Source organism: Vombatus ursinus, unplaced genomic scaffold, assembly GCF_900497805.2.
Source record: "Vombatus ursinus unplaced genomic scaffold, bare-nosed wombat genome assembly UNPS02014803.1, whole genome shotgun sequence".
NCBI classification, from domain to species: domain Eukaryota; kingdom Metazoa; phylum Chordata; class Mammalia; order Diprotodontia; family Vombatidae; genus Vombatus; species Vombatus ursinus.
In genome coordinates, this window is record NW_020954581.1 from 2,142,153 (window position 1) to 2,162,852 (window position 20,700).

General features: G+C 36.0%; 1 protein-coding gene across 7 annotated transcripts in view; it reads left to right on the top strand.

Annotated features, from left to right (window-relative positions):
• The window catches only part of SSX2IP (SSX family member 2 interacting protein), a 65,863-nt gene extending 48,070 nt beyond the window's left edge, over positions 1–17,793 (top strand). For 6 of the 7 annotated variants that reach the window (XM_027873917.1, XM_027873922.1, XM_027873923.1 and 3 more), the window contains 6 exons: positions 8,297–8,447; positions 9,836–9,972; positions 10,168–10,341; positions 12,440–12,554; positions 14,011–14,173; positions 17,128–17,793. In XM_027873917.1, the coding sequence (XP_027729718.1) occupies positions 8,297–8,447; positions 9,836–9,972; positions 10,168–10,341; positions 12,440–12,554; positions 14,011–14,173; positions 17,128–17,308 (921 nt within the window). In that variant the 3' untranslated portion in view covers positions 17,309–17,793. The remainder of the gene's footprint in view (positions 1–8,296; positions 8,448–9,835; positions 9,973–10,167; positions 10,342–12,439; positions 12,555–14,010; positions 14,174–17,127) is intronic. The other variant, XM_027873921.1, reaches the window with a different exon arrangement.
• Positions 17,794–20,700: the final 2,907 nt, after the last annotated feature.

A 20,700-nucleotide genomic window follows, 5' to 3' on the forward strand; every position in this document is an offset into this window, starting at 1 on the left:
TTTTTCTTCCCCTTAAAACGTTTGAGTTTTCCCCTCCTAAGCTTCCCTCTCCTAAGTCCTTACTCACATTATTCTTGCCCCGCTTTCCCCAGAGTTATCACATTTCTGAAAGTCATCATTTTGAATGGGATTTCTATTATTTTCTCCTGGTTTTTGTTGATTCTCTATAGATGTGTCAATGACTTTTATTTTGTTTTATATCCTCCTCTTTTACTTAAACTTTTATCTCAGGTTTTCTTGTTTCTCTGGAGATTTTTAAGTTTTACCTTATCTCTCCCCTTAACTGATGTTATATATAATGTATCTATGTGTATATAAGTATGTATGTATACATATATTCATTTATTAAAAGAGAAACTTTCCATGGTTATGCTTGTTAGTTTTTAACAACATAAATGAATGCCGTATGTTATAATTCTGTTATGTGGTTGTTACTCCTAATGTTGATCCATCATTGGTGGCTCTAGTATAAATACAACTTGGTCTTAATAAAATATTTTTAGTGAATAGTTTTTTTATATATATATATTGCAGTAGTAGCTTTGCTAAGGTTTTATTTCACATTATTTGTGATAGTATCCTAGTGAAATTGATCTATGGTTCTCTTTTTTCTATTTTATCAGTTCAATATTTGGATATCTGAATTTAAGGAGCTTGATATAGAGTGTCATGTTTTCCAATTACTGAGAATAGGTTTTGTAACAGATATTAATTGCTCTTTGGATATTTGATAAAATTTTCTTGAAAATCTGTCTATACAAGGGATTTTTCCCCTAGGTAATTCATTTATGATTTACTCTTTCTTTCTGCCATTGGGATGTCTTTGTTAATTTGGTTATTTTATCTTTTTGTAAAAAGGCAATCATCTAAAATGATTTAAATTTAAATTCTTAGTTTTTCTGGCCTATAATGGAGTATAGTAATTTCTAATAATTTTTATAATTACATTTTATAATTCATTGTAAATTCACATTGTTCATTTTTTATTCTTGTAATTTGATTTCCCCCAACTATTATTGGATTTTTAAGAAAACAGTCATGATTTTGTTTTCTTTACTATAATAATTTTGTTTTTAATTTAGTCTCTTTATTCTATGATTTTAACAATTTGGTTTGTACTTTCTTAAAGAGTTGTTAATTTTTCTGGTTTTCTTTTGAAATCATATGCTAAGTTTCTCTCTGTTTTATTCTGTTTTCAAAGCTAATTTTGCCTCTGAGAACTCTTGGTATCTACATTCCCAATCTTTGGTATATAGTCATTTTTACATATTTAGTAATCATTTCTAGGATTTGTTCTTTGACCCAAGGATGTCATCGTTCTCTTTCGATTAGTATTTTTTTCTTCCCTTTTCTAGAAGTACTTTTCAGCATGCCTCCTGTTTCCTCATCCCAAATCTCTTTCAACACTTTTTTCCCACTCTCTGCATTTTCCTTTCCATTTTATAGTCAAATTGCTAGAAACATGTTCCCAACCTCTTGCTATCATTTATCTTATTTATCTTCTCCTGAAACTGACCTCTGAATACCAACCCTTTTCCTCCTTCCAAGCTCCCCCTACCAAAAAAAAAAAGTTAAAAAAAAAATTCATAAGGTAACTTACGTTGTAGTCCCTGAATTGTCTGTTCATTCCTTTTTTCTTTTCTCCTGACTTTTTTATCCCCCTCAGATCATTGGAACTTTTTAGGGTCTTTTTGCCCCTTGATGATAAATTTGTATTCTTTTTTCTCCTTGAGCAATATAAACAAAAAGTTTCTTTTTAAACAGTAGTCCAGTATAAGCTCTAGAAACATGAGAAAATTGGTTTCCTTATTTAGTCTTTTCTTATTAATTTTATTTATTTTAAATAAGTCTAGTAGAGCTCTAGAAACACAAGAAAATTGGTTTCCTTATTTAGACTTTTCTTATTAATTTTATTTATTTATATTTGTTCTGTTTCTCCCATTTGAATTATTTGCGCATCAAATAGTCTCATTTTTTGGAGTCTTTTCAAGGAACAATTCTAATATCTCTCCCCTGTTAAAAGTCTTTTTATTTTTTGTTGATGACTATATTATAGACTTTTCTTTGTAAGATATGCTATTCTTAGGTACATCCTGATCCCCTTTATTTTTTGAAATGTTTCAATAGCTTTTTCTTTTCACTTTAGACAAAGAATAATCCTGAGCTACCCAAATTTACTTTTTTTGAGAGCATAAGTACTTGTGCTTGATAGTAATATTTGTGGTTTTTATGGGTGAAATTTTGCAGTTTAACCAGTACGTTCCTTGGTGTGATCAAAGCTGGGGATTTCTTTCATTCAGTGTCCTATGAATTCTTTCAAGTGTTATTCTGTTCTAAATTGTTTACTGTTCTGTAGTGTTTAGGCTCTTTGCTCCATGTTTTTCTGGCAGCCCTTTAACCTTCAGATTATCTCTATTCATTCCATTTTTCAGTCACTTGTTTTGACTTACATAAGATTCAGGTATTCTGACTACCTCCCCCCCCCGCCCCTTTTGTTTGATTAATTTTTTTCTTTAGATCTGTATTTTGAGTTATTCACCTGCCATTCTCCTTTGAAGAACCTCATTTCATTGGAGAATGTCCACCATACATTGAAAAGTGTGTTGCCTTGCTGAGAGCTCTTTACCACACTAATTCACTCTTACGTACTTCTACTCTTGTTTCTTGTTTTAATTTTTCTAGTTCTTTTTTGAACCATTGTAAAATGTCTAGTGGTTGCACCATTATATCTAGGTGACCTGCCAAATTTGTCACCTTGCTTTGTTTTGTTTTTTGTTTCTGTTTTTTTTGGTTTTTGTTTTTAGGCAATTGGGGTTAAGTGACTTGCCCAGGGTCACACAGTAGTAAGTGTCAGGTGTTTGGTCTGAGGCCGAATTTGAACTCATGTCCTCCTGACTTCAGGGCCAGTAGTGCTCTATCCACTGAGTCACCTAGCTGCCCCTTTGCTTTGTTTGTTCTTTGGGAGTTTTCAGTATATTTTCCGTTACGTAATATTTCTTAGTTGTCTTGAGACCTGGGCCGCCTGCCTATTTTTCTTTCTTTGTGTTTCCCTGCAGTTTTTTTTTCTCCTGAGAAGTTTAACTTTTCCCTACACTTTTCTCTAGCCATCTTATTCTCTGCCACCTTCTCTATCTATACTTTGTGGTTTCTCTGTTAGCCTCCTTCCCTAAGTTTTTTCTTGCTCCAGATCCTTGAGTTAGGAATGGAATGGAGTACATCTGGTTGTCTTCTGGGTAGAAATTTCGGGTTAGGTGTATGCTTCAGTTGATGGTTGGGCAGGGGGAGTGCCCCAGCCATTGCTATAAAGGGAAGCTTGTGTGGTCAGTGCCGGAGTGAGGAACCAGGTGTTGGTGGGAACAAGAATTCTTAACTCATCTATTTGCTTGTATTTCAGATCAGGTTTTTATATCATATGGAAGTGTTTCTTGTAATTTTCTTGCTTCAATTTTAATAATATGTCTGGCAAATATTGATTTTTTTTTTACTAAGCATATTTATATTACCGCTACCATTTAAAATATCCTTAGATACCACCTACTTTAAAGGCCAAGTAAATGGCTCATAAGAGCCTAGAATTTTAGAGATAAAAGGATACCTGTAGAGATCATATTATTTAGCCCTTAGACCTAGTTTGGTTAAGGGACTTGCCTAAGGTATAACACCAAATTTATAGCTTACTTGGAACTCAAGCTCAAATTAACAGTTTATAGATTTTTCCATTAAAGCATATTCTTTTTCTAATTGTACATGGCATTATTTTGATATAGTGACTTTGCTGAGATCTTGGTACCAGATCTCTCTATGGCCCTTAATGTACATAATTGTACATGGCCCTCATGCTGTCTAATAGAATGTAGAATTTGTTTGTCAGTTTCTCTCTGAAGGTATTTAGAGGAGTTATTAATTTTTCTTAATTATAATAATTTGATATGAAAAGCCTTCTGGTAAGATTAAGTACCTAGCCTGTAAGCGAGGTGCATGCTGTTAGAGGTAGATGGTTTGGTGAAAAGAATTGCTTAATTTAAAACTTGAGTAGTTGTGTCCAAAAAGGATAGAGACTAATCACTTACTGGCCAGTAGGGTTATTCTGTGTATCTGTAGAGAGGCAGCAGTGGTTTGCTGGAGAAAACACTGGACTGACAGTCATACCTAGATTCGAATCTTGCCTCAAGTATTTACGTAGCCAAGTCACAACCTCTCAGAACCTCCGTTTCCGTATCTGAGAAATGAGGGTAACAGTTGTATCCAAATATATCACAGAGAAGTGTGAAAAGTACTTTGTAAACTTTAATGGGCCATATATAATCATTAATTTATGACTATTAGTAACAGTTTATAAAATAAAAGCTCAGAAAAAAGAGAGGCAGTGGAGTATAGTTGATAGAGTGCTGGACTTGGAGTCAGTACCAACGTTCAGATTCTGCCTGTTATTTATTCTCTAAATGACCATAGACAAGACATTTAGCTTCTGAGTCTCAGGCAACTCTTCGAGGCTGTAAATTAGGGGGCTGCAATCTATATCAGAGGAGGAGGGAGTTTTCACAGTAATGAAATCACAAGTCCTTGACATTAATACATAAGATTGCATAAGGTTATTTTTGTTTCCAAATAATGTAGCTCCAGGTATATCTGGCTACCAGAGGACACATACTGTGACTCTCTTTTCAGTAAAGTTTATTCAGAAGTGCTAGTAGCTCTACCATTGTATTTCCACTGGGGTATAGGTACTATTCTTTTTTTTTATTTTTATAAATTCTTTTTTTAAAATTAATTTATTTTGAATTGTCAACAATCACTTCCATAAGCTTTGAATTTCAAATTTTTCTCCCCTCCTTCCCCTCTTCCCTCCCCAGGACAGCCCACAATCTGATATAGGCTATACATACACATTCCTATTAAACATATTTTCACATTAGTGATGCTGTAAGTAAGAATTAGAACCAATAGGAGGAACCACCAGAAAGAGGAAACAAAACACAACAGAAGAAGAAAATTAGCAAATAGTATGCTTCGATCTGCATTCAAATTCCATAGTTCTTTCTTCTTTGTGGATAGCATTTTCGATCGTGAGGTCTTTGGAGGATGTCTTAGATTATAGGTACTATTCTTAACCCAGGTCTTCCTATAAATATTCATATTTGCAGAATCCAAGTCTTTGTCTATTTGGATTGACCCTTACTCTGAGTCTGAATCTAGAACTTGATGGTTTTAGGGGTTGCAGTGTCCTGAATCTTCTAAGTCTGTTCTTTAAAGGCCAATACACCAATGTAGACAACTCTCCTGGATCATTTCTGGGATTCCTACTGACTTTTAAAGTACAGTTAATGTTTTGATTCTAATCTGTATCCAAGTAGTTTTACATATCTGATCTAAATCGAACCATACTCACTTTCATTTTTCTTTAGCTATTTAGTTTTTTTACTTTATAAGTATATTTGGGGATTGTATCTTGCTGCTTTTTAGACTTCTATTGCTGTAAAGCAAGCAGGAATTTTACTAACACTAGTAACCTTATGCCTTAGAATCACTTTGGTCTGTATCAGTAAAGTGCCCTCAAAAGTTCCTGCTTTGCCTAACTGGCAGTGTTGCCATTGTCTCTTTTTAGGCAGGTCTAGGAGATGTTAGGCCAGGGAGCTGTCTTCCATTGATAGCTAGGCAAAGTAGCTACAAATCATCAATTAGCAAGTGGGTAGCATACTGTATATTTTCTAGGGTCTAAGTATTTAACTTTGGAAAAGCAATAATACACAAGTTTTCTTGTAGAACTCTTTTCCTGTCTTCCTTTCCTCCTTGAAACCTAACTTGAAGGTTTTGTAATTTATCCTTTTAAACGTGCTTAAGTATTAATCCTAATTGCATGATGGACAACCATATAGGGCTTTTTCCCTCAGTTTATATGCATAATTAAGTAATCTGTAGAAAGTGCAGCCTGAAACCAATGATTTGTTTCAATTCAGCCAACATTAAATAAATTCTCACAGTGTTTTAGCCACTGTGCTAGGGTAGGCCCTAAAGATACAAAGACACAAATAAAACACTTTCTCTTTTTGCTCTGGAACATGGCTGATCAATTTGTATTGAGGTGAAATTTGGCAAATGTCAAAGAAAAGCATCTCATTTAAAATTTTTCTAGGGAGAACCTAGAGATTCTGAGTTTAAAAAGTAGCATGATATATAGCACCATTTAATATGGATGAATTTTTTTAGTTTAAGTTTAACTGTGAATGGGTAAACCAGTGGAGGGGGATGAGGACAAAGTTCCCTTAAACTTGATAGATGAAATTTTAATATAATATAACAGAAAACAAATTTGATGTCATTGAGTAAAATGCAAATTGATTTTGCATTTCTCATTTTTAGGAGGATAAAATTAAATTCCTGGTTGGTCACTTAGAAATATTTTATATTCCTCCTATTTATTCAGGCAGGCTTTATGTATAGTATTGGTTTTTGGTGTTTTTTGAGCTGCTTGGGTTTAGTTTGTCTTTGATTCAGTACTATTAACATTGCAGAGAATATCATTAAATGTGATTTGGTGTGTTGGCTGAGGAATTTTCCAAAGAAATGCATCTCTAGTTATAAAGTGGAAGTCAGTTGGAAAGTAGGGCTAATGTGTATATTTTGTTTCATAAACAACTTCATGGATTTTTTTTCCCTCCTGCAGTTAAGGAGAACTGTATTTGGATGAACACTGGTTTGATTAAATCTGATTTCTACCAGAGAAATAGAAAGAGTTAAGAAATTCATTATTCATTACTTTCTTTGCTGTGAGGTATATATAGTATATAGAACTTCAGAGCTAGAAGGGATCTCATAGCCACTTAGTCATTTTGTAGAGAGGGTAGCTGGGTCTGAGGGACATGAAGTGCCTTGCCCCTGATTGTTATCTAGCTAACTAATTAGAAGGAGGGCCAAAAAGCAAATCCCCTGGTAGTATACCATTCCACAGCACTTTGAGGTCTGTAGTTCAGTTAGTATTGGGACCTCCGGCCCTCCATCCCTGCAGATTGAGATGCCCTCAGACCTTGGAATATTGCTCTCTTTGAATTTGACTGTGACTCCACCCACTAATTCAGGTCAGCAGCCTCTCTTCTACTTGAAGTCTGAGAGAGCTCCCTAGAGCACTGAGAGCTTCTGGAACTCTTCTGGAGTCTGTTAAGGACTGTTAAAGGGTCCCCTGAACTTGTTTTGTTGGGTTGCCATATTTTCCAGAAACACTGGACCCAGAGCATGCAGAAGGCCTTAAATGTGTCAAGGACGAAACCCTGCCAACCCCCTGAGCTGACGTAATTTGTTCTTTGCACACCAAGCTGGAGTCCCTGTCTGTCCTTGGGAGTCAAGACAGGCGCCAGTCATTCTGTGCTAGGCTGCAAAACTGCAGCTAGGACCCTGTAGATAAGTAGACCATCCAGTCTGGGCCCTAGCAGTTCCCAAGGGAAGAAAATGTAGCTTTTGCCATTGCCTTGCTCCTCCTGTTCAGGAAGGGTTTTATCCTTTTCCAACCTTTATGTCCCTTTCCCCCTCCCATGCCATGCACCTTTGGGTGGAGATTTCTGTTACCTCCTTCTTCTTTTGTCCTGCTGTTAAAAAAATGAAAATTTCTATATGATTTATGAGGTCTTTGGGTTTCACATGCACGTTCATTTCTCTTGTAATAAACCTAGTTTTTCACATAAGTTTTATGAGGTTGTGATTGCCTGTTGATAAGTCACGCAGTTGGTATATGTCAAGACTTGAAACCACGTCTTCTGCCTGAGACCAGGCCTTACCTGTCTTTTAGGACACAGGATATACAGATTCATCCTCCAGTAGTCACCCTGGTGATGAATGACTCCAGTTTAGCTAGAGATAACTGGGCTATCCCTTAAGATCATAGACTTGGGTTCGGAAGGGATCCTTATGGCCTTTTCAGTTTGTTGTAGGACCTGCTATAGGACTCGCATTCCTCCAGCACTGCAGCTTTTGAATTGCCAGGGTCACCTCGATACTCTGTTGAGGTGTTAAGATAGAACTCACTATACTTGTCAGCAGGACTGTTAGGAAGAGAAATGGGGCTCATGACTTTGTGGCAAAAGTTTTATGCATAGAAAATATGCTTTGAAGTTTCAGCAATTTTTTTAATGATTAACAGGAGAAAATTAATTTACAAAATCCCATGTAAAGATGACAGAGAAAAACCTGAAATGTTTCATCAGTCTGAATTAGTGACTTACAATGTTGATGTATCCTAAGTTTTCCTATTTTTTTCTATATTTTTTATTTTTCCATTTCTATAATTTCTCCCATTTATGTGAAGGTCCTGTCGGATGTTGAAGAAGATACTGCAGAACTAAGTAAAGAAAATATGTGGGAACTCTCCTGTGAAACTGTGAGAGAGCAGCTTACTAATAGCATTAGAAAACAGTGGAGAATTCTGAAAAGTCATGTTGAAAAACTTGATAACCAAGGTGATTGTGGCTTCTATCCATTTTTAGCTACCTTGTGACACCAAATACAATAACACTTTCCAGAGAAGTATTCAGATGAATGTGTTGATAAATTTTACAGAAACATCTTTGAATACAAATATTTATTGCAGATGTTATAGTGGCATTATGTTTATGTATACTTTTTTAACGTTTGTTGAATAGATACCTAGAAAACAAGTTATGGGGTCACATTCAAATATATGTCCTGAAACAAATATTTAAAGCATGGTACTTAGAAATACAAAATTTCATCTGCTTTTAGGCAGTATATTAGAATTGTTTTGCCTGGAGAAACGTACTTTGGATATACAGTAAGTCTTCTTTGAGAAAAGCGGATTTGGGTGCCTGTAATATAAGTATAGTCTATCAATGGGAGTGAATCAGGTCATTTTGTTTTTATTCTAAACATTTTAAAATCAAGCAATACTTAAAATACAATATAAATTCACATAATGTTTCCATTTTTCCTTACACCTTAGACATTTCTTAGTGTAGATTTCTAGAATATATTCTTTAATATTTTGTATGTTTACTTGAAACAGAAATTACATAGAGTTTCAGTTTTGGGCAAGCCTATTTACTTGAACGAATTATTGTTCTACGGAAAAAAGTCATCATAAATTGCTCAGCTATAAACTCAGTGCTGACAAATGTCTTTAGCAGGGAAGAATGACTAGTAAAATAATGCTTATATTTCTATTCCCAAAACTAAGTGTTTAAATATATTACTTTGATTTCAGCCATTATCAACAATAAATAAATTGTGCTTAGATTTTGCAAGTAGGCTTAAAGTTTATAAATCTTGCATTTAATACCAGAGAACAAGTCTCAAATAACATTTTCATGTGCTGATGCCTGTAATAAAGGAGTAAGTCCCAAGTTAAGTAATTTGCTTTGAAATAGAAGTGGCAACAAAACATAATTCATGAATTTTATTACATAATCTTGCTGTAATATTCACAGCAGTGAAAATTATCTTTCTTTAGCTAAGATAAATGCTTGGATAAATGAATATAAAAGTTACATATTAGATGTACAATTTATAGAAAACTATATTATATACAGAAGAAACTATTTAATTTCTAACATAGTAAGGTACATGCTAACTATAGCTGCAGTGGAACCCACTTGTTTTGTATGTTGTGATATTGAAGACATTTGATCTTGAAGTTAGGATTTATGGTGGATTTTGACATTTAGAACAGCAAAGATCTCTTCCTTTAGAAATGGTTAAATTTTATAAGAATCTATGAAAATCTTGAATGGCAAGAATCCTAAGATGCTTATTATTTGAACATGTCTAAGAGAGAACCCTAGATACCCTTATAGGCTTTTATACCAATGTTAAATGTATTTTTGAATCACAGTATCAAAGGTACACTTAGGAGGCTTTAAGGATGAAGAAGTTATCTCAAGACAGGATCATGAACAAGAAACTGAAAAACTGGAGTTGGAAATTCAGCAGTGCAAAGAAATGATCCAGACTCAGCAACAACTTTTACAGGTAAATATCAGTTACCTAGTTTAACTACTGTGCCCTGGAATCCCTGAAGATGGTGTTCTTTTCCTTTAATAGTACTTAAAACATCGAATTGCTTGCATTGGGCTTTTCCAAATTAACTTGGAAGGGAGGGTTACTGCAAGGACCTCAGCCTGTGAGGTGATCATCTTAGAACTTAGGCTGTCTTTTAACTTGCAGCAGCAGTTCACCGCTACATGTGATGATGACACCTCCTCATTATTACAAGACTGTTATTTATTGGAAGAAAAAGAACGTCTTGAAGAAGAATGGGCCTTATTTAAAGAACAAAAAAAGAACTTTGAGAAAGAAAGACGGAGTTTTACAGAAGCTGCAATCCGACTAGGACTAGAGGTATTTAAATGACTGGGTTTCTGGCAAGTTTCATTCTTATCATAGATTCAGAGCTGGGATGGTCATATTTGAAAGAGTCAGCATCAAAACATTTAATATGATTATTAGCATGCTTTGAAAAAATATGGACCATTTCCTACATTTTCTGTTTGTTCACTTAGTTTGAATCAGATGGTCTATGCTCAGACTCTTTAGAACCAAATTAGAATATTCTTGGATTAGCATGGATTTTTGTTTTTATTGTTTAGTTCATATTTAATAAACTGTGCACTGGATCTTTTGGAAACTTTTCTTCAGACATTTTTTAGAACAAGTTTCCCTGTCTCACCGAGGGTAGATGTACAGTGGCCACTCATGGGCCTGATCCAAATACCATTTGGCAAAGAAGTTTTAACCTGCTCCATGTTTCTGACCTGGGTCAGTTTGCCCATCCTTAGGCTGCCTGGTGTCTCTCTACTCCTGGGGACTCCCCATATTGGTGCTAGACTTGGTTACAGGCCCTGCATCAGCTTTGGCCCTATTGTGGTTCAGAACCCCACTGCTCAAAAGATCCATCAGCTTCAGCCTTCCCTTGTGGCAGTAATGTTCTATCCTGCCTGGCCTCTTTTTAGTGGTTGACACTCTGACTTTAAACTGAAGCTCTGTGCTGAGCACTATCAATTGTCTTTTGTTAGAAATATATGTTGTATCAAGAGGTGGTGTCCACAAAGAGTGGCATAGGACAAACTACTTTCTATTTGACCACCTTATTTGATGACAGTATTTCTGCTCTCTCCTGGAAGGAATACAAGATTTATCTGTTTTATGTTTTTCTACCATCTTCTGCTCTGTGAGGTTATTTTAGGGTATATGGGAAGAGTGTTTCTGGAACTCAGTCATAACTGCTTAGAAGCCTTAGAAACGACCTGTAACCACTTCTTTGGCTCTTGTCCTTTGTAGCTGGAATGAAAGTTTGTCAGTTTTTAGTCCTCAGTATGTTCTAATTATCTTAAAGGGACAGTTTAATGTAATATTTAACATTGGCAAATGCTTTACATTTATTTTTTCTAATTAATTTTTAGCATTCATTTAAAAAATTTTTGAGTTCCACATTCTCTCCCTCCCCCACCCCTTGAGAAGGCAAGTGATACAATGTCCATTATACATATGAAATCTTAGAAAACATATTTCCATATTAGCCATGTCACACGCCACCTCCCAAAAAGGAAAGAAAAATAAAGTAAAAAATAATATGTTTCATTTTGTACTCAGCATTCATCAGTTCTCTCTCTGGAGGTGGATAGTATTTTTAATCATGGGTCCTTTGGAGTTATCTTGGATCATTGTATTGATCAGAGTCATGCTTTACATTTAAAAAAAAAACATTTCCCCTTATATTATTGCTTGATCCTTACAACACCCTGTGATAGAGAAAGGACAGATTATCGTCTTCATTTTACAGATATAGAAACTAAATTTGGTCTTGGTATGATTGTAATGATTAAGATCACACAGTGAGTAAGTGACTGACTGAAGACTCAAACCTTTGTCTTTGAACTAGTCTAATACTTTTCTCAATACAAGATACTACCTCCCATTGATAACTGACTTAATGTACAAAAACATAGTATCTGTCAATGTATTCTGCTGTCACTTGAAACGAAACTTTAGATTCTTAACATTTTATATTATTTATAAATTATACCCCACTGTCTTATTTTTTTTCTTTTTGGTGAGGCAATCAGGGTTAAGTGACTTGCCCATGGTTACACAGCTAGTAAGTGTAAAATGTCTAAGGTCAAATTTAAACTCAGGTCCTCCTGACTCCAAGGTCTATCCAGGACTTCTATCCACTATGCTACCTAACTGCCCCTTCTGCCTTGTATTTTGAAACTGCTTAATTCAGAGAACATTCATAATTGAACATATTAGAGGGTAAATTTTGCCTATGGTAAATTTAAAGTCTAGCTCTGTTAAATGAGCTAATAGATTTTGCTTAGATTTCCAGGAAACTCACTTTAGCTGATGTTTCCAAGAATGTTCCAGGAAATAAATAAAATGGTGACATGTGTAGAGGCATTTGTTACATTTTTATGTGATTGTGTCTATCCTTTCATAGAGGAAGGCCTTTGAAGAAGACCGAGCTGGTTGGCTAAAGCAACAGTTCTTAAATATGACTTCTTTTGACAGTAAGAACTCAGAAAATGGGAAACCTCAAAGTGCCTTTTCAGGAAGTAAGTAGTTTGCAAATAACTTGAGGATATTTCATTTGGATGCATGTTTATTAATGCAAGCAATTATGTTTTTCAAAATCAGTTTGGATTTTTGTGTTTCTTATAATCAGACTGAACATGAGTGTGTCAGTAATGGTAACTAAACATTTCAAAACCTTCAAGTCAGTTGTGGTATGTAAATATTCTGAGGAATCCTACTGAGCTCCTCCTTTGATTCCTCATTTCAGTCTGAAAGTGAGCAGGGTATAGGAGGCCCTGCTAGTGGAGCACAAGATGTGGCAAATCCTTCTCAGCTTACAGTTGCAGTGACAGGTATGATGACTGCTGTCGGAGCACCATCTTGGCTGAGTTCAGAGAGTTTCATTGCAAGGTTGGCCATATCAGGCGATGAATTTTTTGGGTAAAACAACTCCTATTGACTATTTACTGAATTCCAGAGAAGGGTTATCAATGGGGAAGGAGTATCCACACAGATAAATTTATAGACAAAATTACAGATCCTTTTGAAATAAGTTCAGAATAGCTCAAGTCTTAACGCAATTTTTGGCAAGCTCTGTGATTTTACCAGGTCAGGGAGCAATTTCCTACATGGAAGTTCCCTTCATCATCACAATTCAATGACTGATCTTTATGTCAAATTACTTGTAGGTTAAAATTAATTGAGTCACTGAAAGGTTAGTTAAGTGGATTGCCCAGAGTCACACAGCCAAGTGTGTTGGTGGAGTTCCTCATTCCAAGGCCCTTCTCAAGTTTATATTTTAATAACAGAAGTTGGAATCCTAGGACTAAAAGGATACTCAAAAACTCACTTCATTGGTCTCAAGTCTATCAGTAGGCCAGGGGTGGGGAACCTGTGGCCTCGAGGCCACCAAATGTGACCTCCTAGGTCCTCAAGTACAGCCCTTTGACTGAATCCAAACTTCACAGAACAAATTCCCTTAATAAAAGGATTTGTTTTCTCATGGTTTTTCCCTTCGCTTCTAATTCTTATTTACAACATGACTGATGTGGAAATATGTTTAATATGAATGTATATGATCATATACATTCATATACAGATATACATATCAGATTGCACACCATCTTGGGGAGGGAGTAGGAGAAAATTTAGAACTCAGAATCTTATAGAAGTGAATGTTAAAAACTAAAAATAAATTTAATAAAAGAAAAGAAAAAGAAAAAATAGTGAATGTTAATTTTTTTTAAAAAATGTAATGGGAAATAGTTAATGAAATAAATAAAACATGTTTTTAAAGTTTTTTTTTTTAAAAAATAAAAGGATTTGTTCTGTAAAACTTGAACTCAGTCAAAAGGTTGCACCCAAGGACCTAGAAGGACACATGTGGCCTTGAGTCTGCGGGTTCCCCACTCTTGCCCTAGGCCATTTCACATGATTACTCTCTCATAGTTCAGAATCTCTCAAGAAATCAACATTTTTACTCTTTTTCTTTTTCAGGTTCTGATCAGGACAATCTAACACTGCACTCCAAGCCTGGACAAAAATCTTGTTCTGTGTCTAGCGGGTCTTCAGTACGCGCATCTAAACTCACTAAATCTCTGCCTGTTTCCCCTTCTGCTTCAGAGCTTTTCCAGACAATTCGCCATATGTCAGAAAATAGGTATTAGTCTATAGGTGACATTATTTTCATATACTTCTGAAAAGTGCTAGACACTTGCATTGCTGAGACAAAAGCTGCTCTATCAAAGGCTTTGTCCATGGAAGAGCTTTCCATTGTCCATAGAAAGTAATTTAGTGTATCACCAAATATAGGCATTACATACAGACATTATAATGTTAGTTCAGTTACTTAATATCCTTTTAAAATGCGAAGATTTAGAATGAATGACAGGAATTACTTAGCTTTTTAAAAAGTACTTCAACTACCAACCCATTCCTGATAATTAGAAACTTGTTTAGAGGGATAATGTTGTATGTCTATTTTTAAAATTTCTTTAAACGTACCGTTTTAAATAGGAAAACAAGGAACACGTATCAGTGTACTAAATGAGAGTGGTAAAGAGGAGTCCATCCGAGGATAGTGACGTGGGGAATAGCCTCACTGCCTCGGAGGCGTCTGTTGATGCGTGTTAGAATTCACCTTCTCCATCCTTTTCCCCTTAAGATTTTCATTCTGTTTGTTCTCCTTTGGATTCATATACTGCTACACTTTGGGTTGGACTTTTCCACAATGGACTGTTAAGAAAATGCCTGATGTGTGATAGAGGGAAAGAATGAGCAAACAAAAAGGAAAATAGCGAATTGTAGCAGACACAAGTACTGGTAGAAGCAGTTAACAGTAGGGTGGGAGCTGATCAGTGTGTCCTGAGCCCCAGAAAAGAAATGAGTCTAGGGTAGAAGCAGCCAATAGCTGAACCTGGGAGACTCTGTGGAGCATTCTGGCTGAAAATAGTGGGGAAATTGAGGAGAGAGAATGAGAGCAAGCAAGCACCGAGCAACAGAGATGCGGAGAAAGCGTTCTCCTTCCCCCAAGTAGTGATGGGATTGGTTGGCTAAAGTGTCAATCTGAGGGAAAACAAGACTAGCCCTCGGTATTAATTTGGAGATGATTTCAAAAGAAGGCTGAGAATTTAAAGGAGCATAAGAATACTGTTACAGAGAAAAGTATCAAAGGAAAAAATGCTTGCAGAATCATTGATAATGTTAGCAAAAGCATGAGGTTTTTAGTCTATCATTCATCAGAACTGAAATAAATAATTTAAGGAAGACAACAGTAGCAAGCTTAACAATGTCTTTTAATATTTCTTTGGTCTTAACTAAATCCAAGACAAGATTTTAAAGTAAGTGAAAAAGTAACTAATTATCAGTCAAAACGAAAATAATAGGGTTCCAGAGAATATACTTATGGAACTCTTTTAAAAAGCCTCCTGCTAGGAATAACCAGTAAGAATTGTGTTGCATTAGTTGTTAAGTACGCTTTTATTTAAACCTATAAGAATTAGGGATTTTCTTTTGAGTGGAAAATTTGAACTTTATTACAACAAAACAACATGGTTGGCTTAATTATCCTCTTTCAAAAGTTATCTTTGAGTTTGATTAGTAATGTAAATTTATATCACATAAAATGGGATAATAACATTTCCTCTTCTGCTAGTCTGAAGGCCAATATAATGAAAATGTTTGAAGTGGATATTATTACCTTATTTCATACTTAGGGGCCTTTGAAATTAGAACAAAACTGTAAAAAGTGGTTTTAGAATAAGATTAATTGTCAAAGATGTGTTTATAAAATGAAACTATATTACAACCTTAATATAACTTTGCTAAGAGGCAGAATTCAGTAAGAGGTGTCTTAATGCTCGGGTGGGGGGCATTCCATTACTGAATGACCTAAAAAATTCTTAAGGTAATTTAATTTATTATGTATCTTCGTGGCATGGAGTTCAAGGACAATATCTCAGGGAGGTCTAATTGTGTATTTGTTATAATATTGGCAGATTAAGAAGTTCGAGTTATTAATAGAGATGGGTTTTTTTTTTTCAATTCAGATTTTTATTACTCAAGACAACGATTTTTATTTGAGGCCTTTCCACAGTCTCTTTGAGGAGTATGTCATAGAATATTGAACAGGGAGAGGGACCTTGAGGAACATCCAATGCACAAAGCTCATTTTACCATGATGATGTTGAATGCTGGAGAGACCCTGGTGGCAGCAGAGTCTGAATTTGAACCCACATCTTCTAGTACCAAATACAATATTCTTTCTCCTACATCATGTGCAGATAGCATGTAGGAGGCCATAATTAAGTCTTAAGAGAAATGTTCTAGACCAGGGGTGGGGAACCTACAGCCTCAAGGCTACATGTGGCCCTCTAGGTCCTCAAGTGCAGCCCTCTGACTGAATCCAAACTTCACAGAACAAATCCCTTTAATAAAAGGATTTGTTCTGGAAAACTTGGACTCAGTCAAAAGACTGCATCCGAGGACCTAGAAGGCCACATGTGGCCTCAAGGCCGCAGCTTCATCAAGCCTGCTCTGGACTGTTGCAGTTAGCTTTATAATAAAAACAATTTCTATTGAAAAAGGATGTTGTCGGGTGTTTAGTTGATAAAGTATCAGAGTGGGTCAGTACCTTTAGTTTGAAAAAAGAAATAAATAGCTTTCATGTATTTCTTAGTGGCAATAGTAGATACCACTTTAAATGAACACATCTTAGACTATATTATTGAAATTGTGCTCTCCGCCTTAAGTGATGATCTGGAGAAATGACGTGGTTATGTGTGGGGAAGACATGAAAGGAATGGAACACTGGTAGTAGACCCTACAGGGGCCCCTAGTCTCTTTGAAGAGCCCTGGTCTTCAGATGGACAACTCGCCCCTAGAATTGACTCCTATTTATTGTGGTGTTTTTTCAGGGCCAGGAAATCAGGGAGTACAGGAAGTATTCAGGTACTGCAATGAAATAATTGGAAGTACTCCTTCCTCTGCCTCTCCAATTAGCCTATAATTTTGAAACTCTGCCTGTGAGATAATATGGGATTTTTAAAACATCTTGGGATTGAAGTACAAATATAAATAAAACATAGTAATACTGACTTTTTTTTTTCCCAACAGTTCAAGCAGTGTACTGAACGTAGCTGTAGAAGACACTAAACCAAATCAGGTTGGAAGGGAATGTCCAGCTCAGAAATGGAGCGTGGCATCGAGATCAGACTCGCAGGAAGGAGGCTGTTCTGGTTCGCGATCTTTGGCCTGTACAGATTGGTCCATAGAGCATGGAGATGGCTTACCATAGGCATACTGTGTGGAATGGGCTTAGTTAAGTTAATGTGTTCCTAAATTCTCTTGTCTAAGATGCAAAGTGGGATAAACTTGATTATATTCCATGATTTTAAGGAAAGTCTTCTGAGTTGTGTGTTCTGACTTCTTTATCCTCTATTCCCCAAAGAAGTGAAATGTTGTCTATTGAAAAAGATACAAAAGCTTTGGATTTTTAGTAACAGAAGCTTCTGGTTCTGTGAATAAAGGAATGTAGGGACATTTCAAATGGAAATTGAAGCACTAGAAAGAACGTTTGTTTTTATAGATATAAAAAGTAGCACTTTTAGGATACCAGTTATTGTAAATGTTTAATTTTGTCTCAAGTGTAACTGGCATTGGAAGTTTTGCCTTTACTTGAATGTACAATGTAGATTTTTAACAAAGCAAGCTCTATATTTATTACGTCTTGTGTGATTTGAAATTGCCTCTTTCATATGTTTTAAATTGAGATTTATGTATATTTTGTACATAGTTATACATGATTATGTTAAGATGCTTTAAAATAATTTCATGCATCCATAATCATAGTATTTTACATGCCAATTTAAACCTTTTTTAGTAATATTATATTTACGGATGTATTAGGGCTATTGCCATATTACATTAAAGGAGTGGACTTTTTAAATATATCTGGGCAATAAATGTGAAAAAGTTATTCTTATGAAACTGAGTTTTTACAGTGTTTATTACTGAGTACCATAGAAATTATTTACTTGGGTTTTAAACCATGGGTCAGTTATTTAAAAGGACAATTTTTATACATTATATGTATGTATGTATGTGTATTATATATATGTTGTATATACATACATAGAAATTTTTATATACACACATATATATCATTTGGGGGCATGGAATCAAAAATACCTTTAAAATAAGACCATTTCAGAATTATATTTCTACTAGTTAGAGTATTGATTATGGTGATATTTGTTTAACTGGCACAGCAGCAATTATCTACCATTAGCTAGAGTATCTGTTCCAGCTGGAGATGTGAAGTGGCCACGTAGCTTTTAGGATTTACCATTGAAGCATTTTGGTATGCTTTTATGTGACAGCATTTTGTTAAAGCTTCCTTGTACAATCCAGTTAGCACACTGGCACATTGAATATAACATCCTGTTAAATCCAGCCTTTCCCGTGATTGGTATAGAGTAGAAAGAGGGAGAAGGAGTGAAATCGGAGGAGGGAGGAGAACACAGGTTCTCATTCTTCCCCAAAGGAACCATCCCATTGCAATCAGGTGGTAAACTGTGCAAGGTCCCATAGAGACCCAGTACATGCCTTTCAAGGTCTATACATCAGACTGGCCTGTCTACCATTGTTTCTGGGTAACCTGCCATATATATAAGTAAACCATGTCAGTCCTTTGCTCACCAAGCTTCAGTGTGTCGTCCCTGTATCTACAGGATAAAATGAAATCTGTTTTGTCATTTAAAGCCCTTCATGACTTGTTCTCGATATGTTTTTATAGCCTTATTTCACATTGTTCACACATTTGGTGGTCCAGATTGGTCTCTGGTATTCCCCAAAGTAAGCCTTCTGTCTCTTGCTTCAATACTGTTGCATAGGTTTTCCACAGGTTTTCATTGCCCTCTGGGAATCCTTAGCCTTCTTCATGTCTTTCAAGTACCACCATCTTCTACACAGAGACCTTTTCTGATTTCCCCCAATTTTTAGCGTTCGACCCCCCTAAAATTAAGTCAATTAACAGTACTGGTTCTGCAATCAGGAGATCTGGGTTCAAATTCTCTACCTCTGATGCCGGCTACTTTGTAACTCTGTCCACCGAACCTCCTTAGGCCTCAGTTTCCTTATCCATAAAATGACGGGCTTGTACTAGATGACCTCTGAGGCTATTCAGCTTTTGCAGATTCTCTCCTGTCTGTTGTCTCTCCCCACTGCTAATATGTAATATTTTGATCATCATCCCTCCAATCCATACTATAGATAGATAGAGGTATAGCTGCCTCTGCCCAAAAATCCGCAGTGACAGATGCTTGGCCTGCCAAGTCAAGTGTCAGCTCCTGTGCTTGGCCCTCATGGTCCTCTGCAATCTGCTGTCACTTTACATAGTTTTCCTTGTGATACTCTCTTTCATGGTTTCGACCTTCCAATGAAACAACTGTTCTGTTTTCCGACATACCCTGAGCTTTCTTGTCTCCATGAGATTGAACAACTGTGATAATGGTTAATCATGTCGCAGCCCAGGTGAGCTACAATGAATGAATGATCAGCCTGATGAACCTCTTGCCTCTCTAAGACCCTTCATCCGTGGATCTTAAACAAAACCCTTGCTCCCTTTCTTTTACTCTGTTATTTTCTATCCTCCCCTCCGCTTTGTTGTCCATAATATGAAGCCAGAGTACATTTAAAAAAATATTTCAACACGTTTGTTGAAAAGTAGGTGTATTTGAAAAAAGACTTATTATTGTTGGCAAGATTTAACAAAAGCTACTTTGTAGGATCAACTGTGCTAATCATAGCCAGCACTGGAGCACTACCAGATCGTCTCAGTGAAATCCGCAGAAGTACAGAAAGATTGGTCTCACCATCCACAGTGGAGAAACAAAATGGATGAAAAATGCCTGTTGCCAAGACGGTGACAGGGAAGGGGGCAGGGAATAAAACACAGAGTACCTACTATGCCCTTTTTATAAATATCTCATTTGATCCTCACAACATCCCTGTAAGGGGACGTATTGTTATCTCCATTTTGCAGTTCAGGAAACAGGCAAACAGGTTGAGTGACTAGGGTCACATAACTCAAGTGTCTGAGGCTGAATTTGAACGCAGGGCTTCCTGACTCCAGGCCCAGCACCCTATCCACCAGCTTTTTGTAGTTGATGGGCATTTGGACAGTCAGTGAAATACGTCACTATCTTGGATAAGTGATGCAGATAGGCAATGAGCTAGACATAGAATTGATTAGGAGAAGATCCAACACATGAGATTTTAGAGATTCTATGAAGTTTTTTTTCAGTTATCTTGGTCAAACTGCTTACTGCCTCACTAATCTGTTCAACACCAATATTTTTCTAGTGATCCTATCTAGTTATGAATGAGAACACTGCAATTTTAGAAGAATTACAAGTAACCCAAGGGCACTTTAAAGACACAAGGAGAACACAAAGGCTGTAGCATGTCAACATTGTTGATCCGTCTAAATAGGACAGAAATATCTTGTATGGCCTAAAATAGGATGAGCCAGTAATGTAGGAAGAATGAATGACAACAGACAGTAAAGGAGTCATCATCTTTGAGATGCTAACTACAGAATGGCCATTGGTGTTTAGAGAGAGTTTTCATAAAAGATGGAAAACTTGTCTTGAATCATGGGGGTTGAACAAACCCACAGGAAAGCAG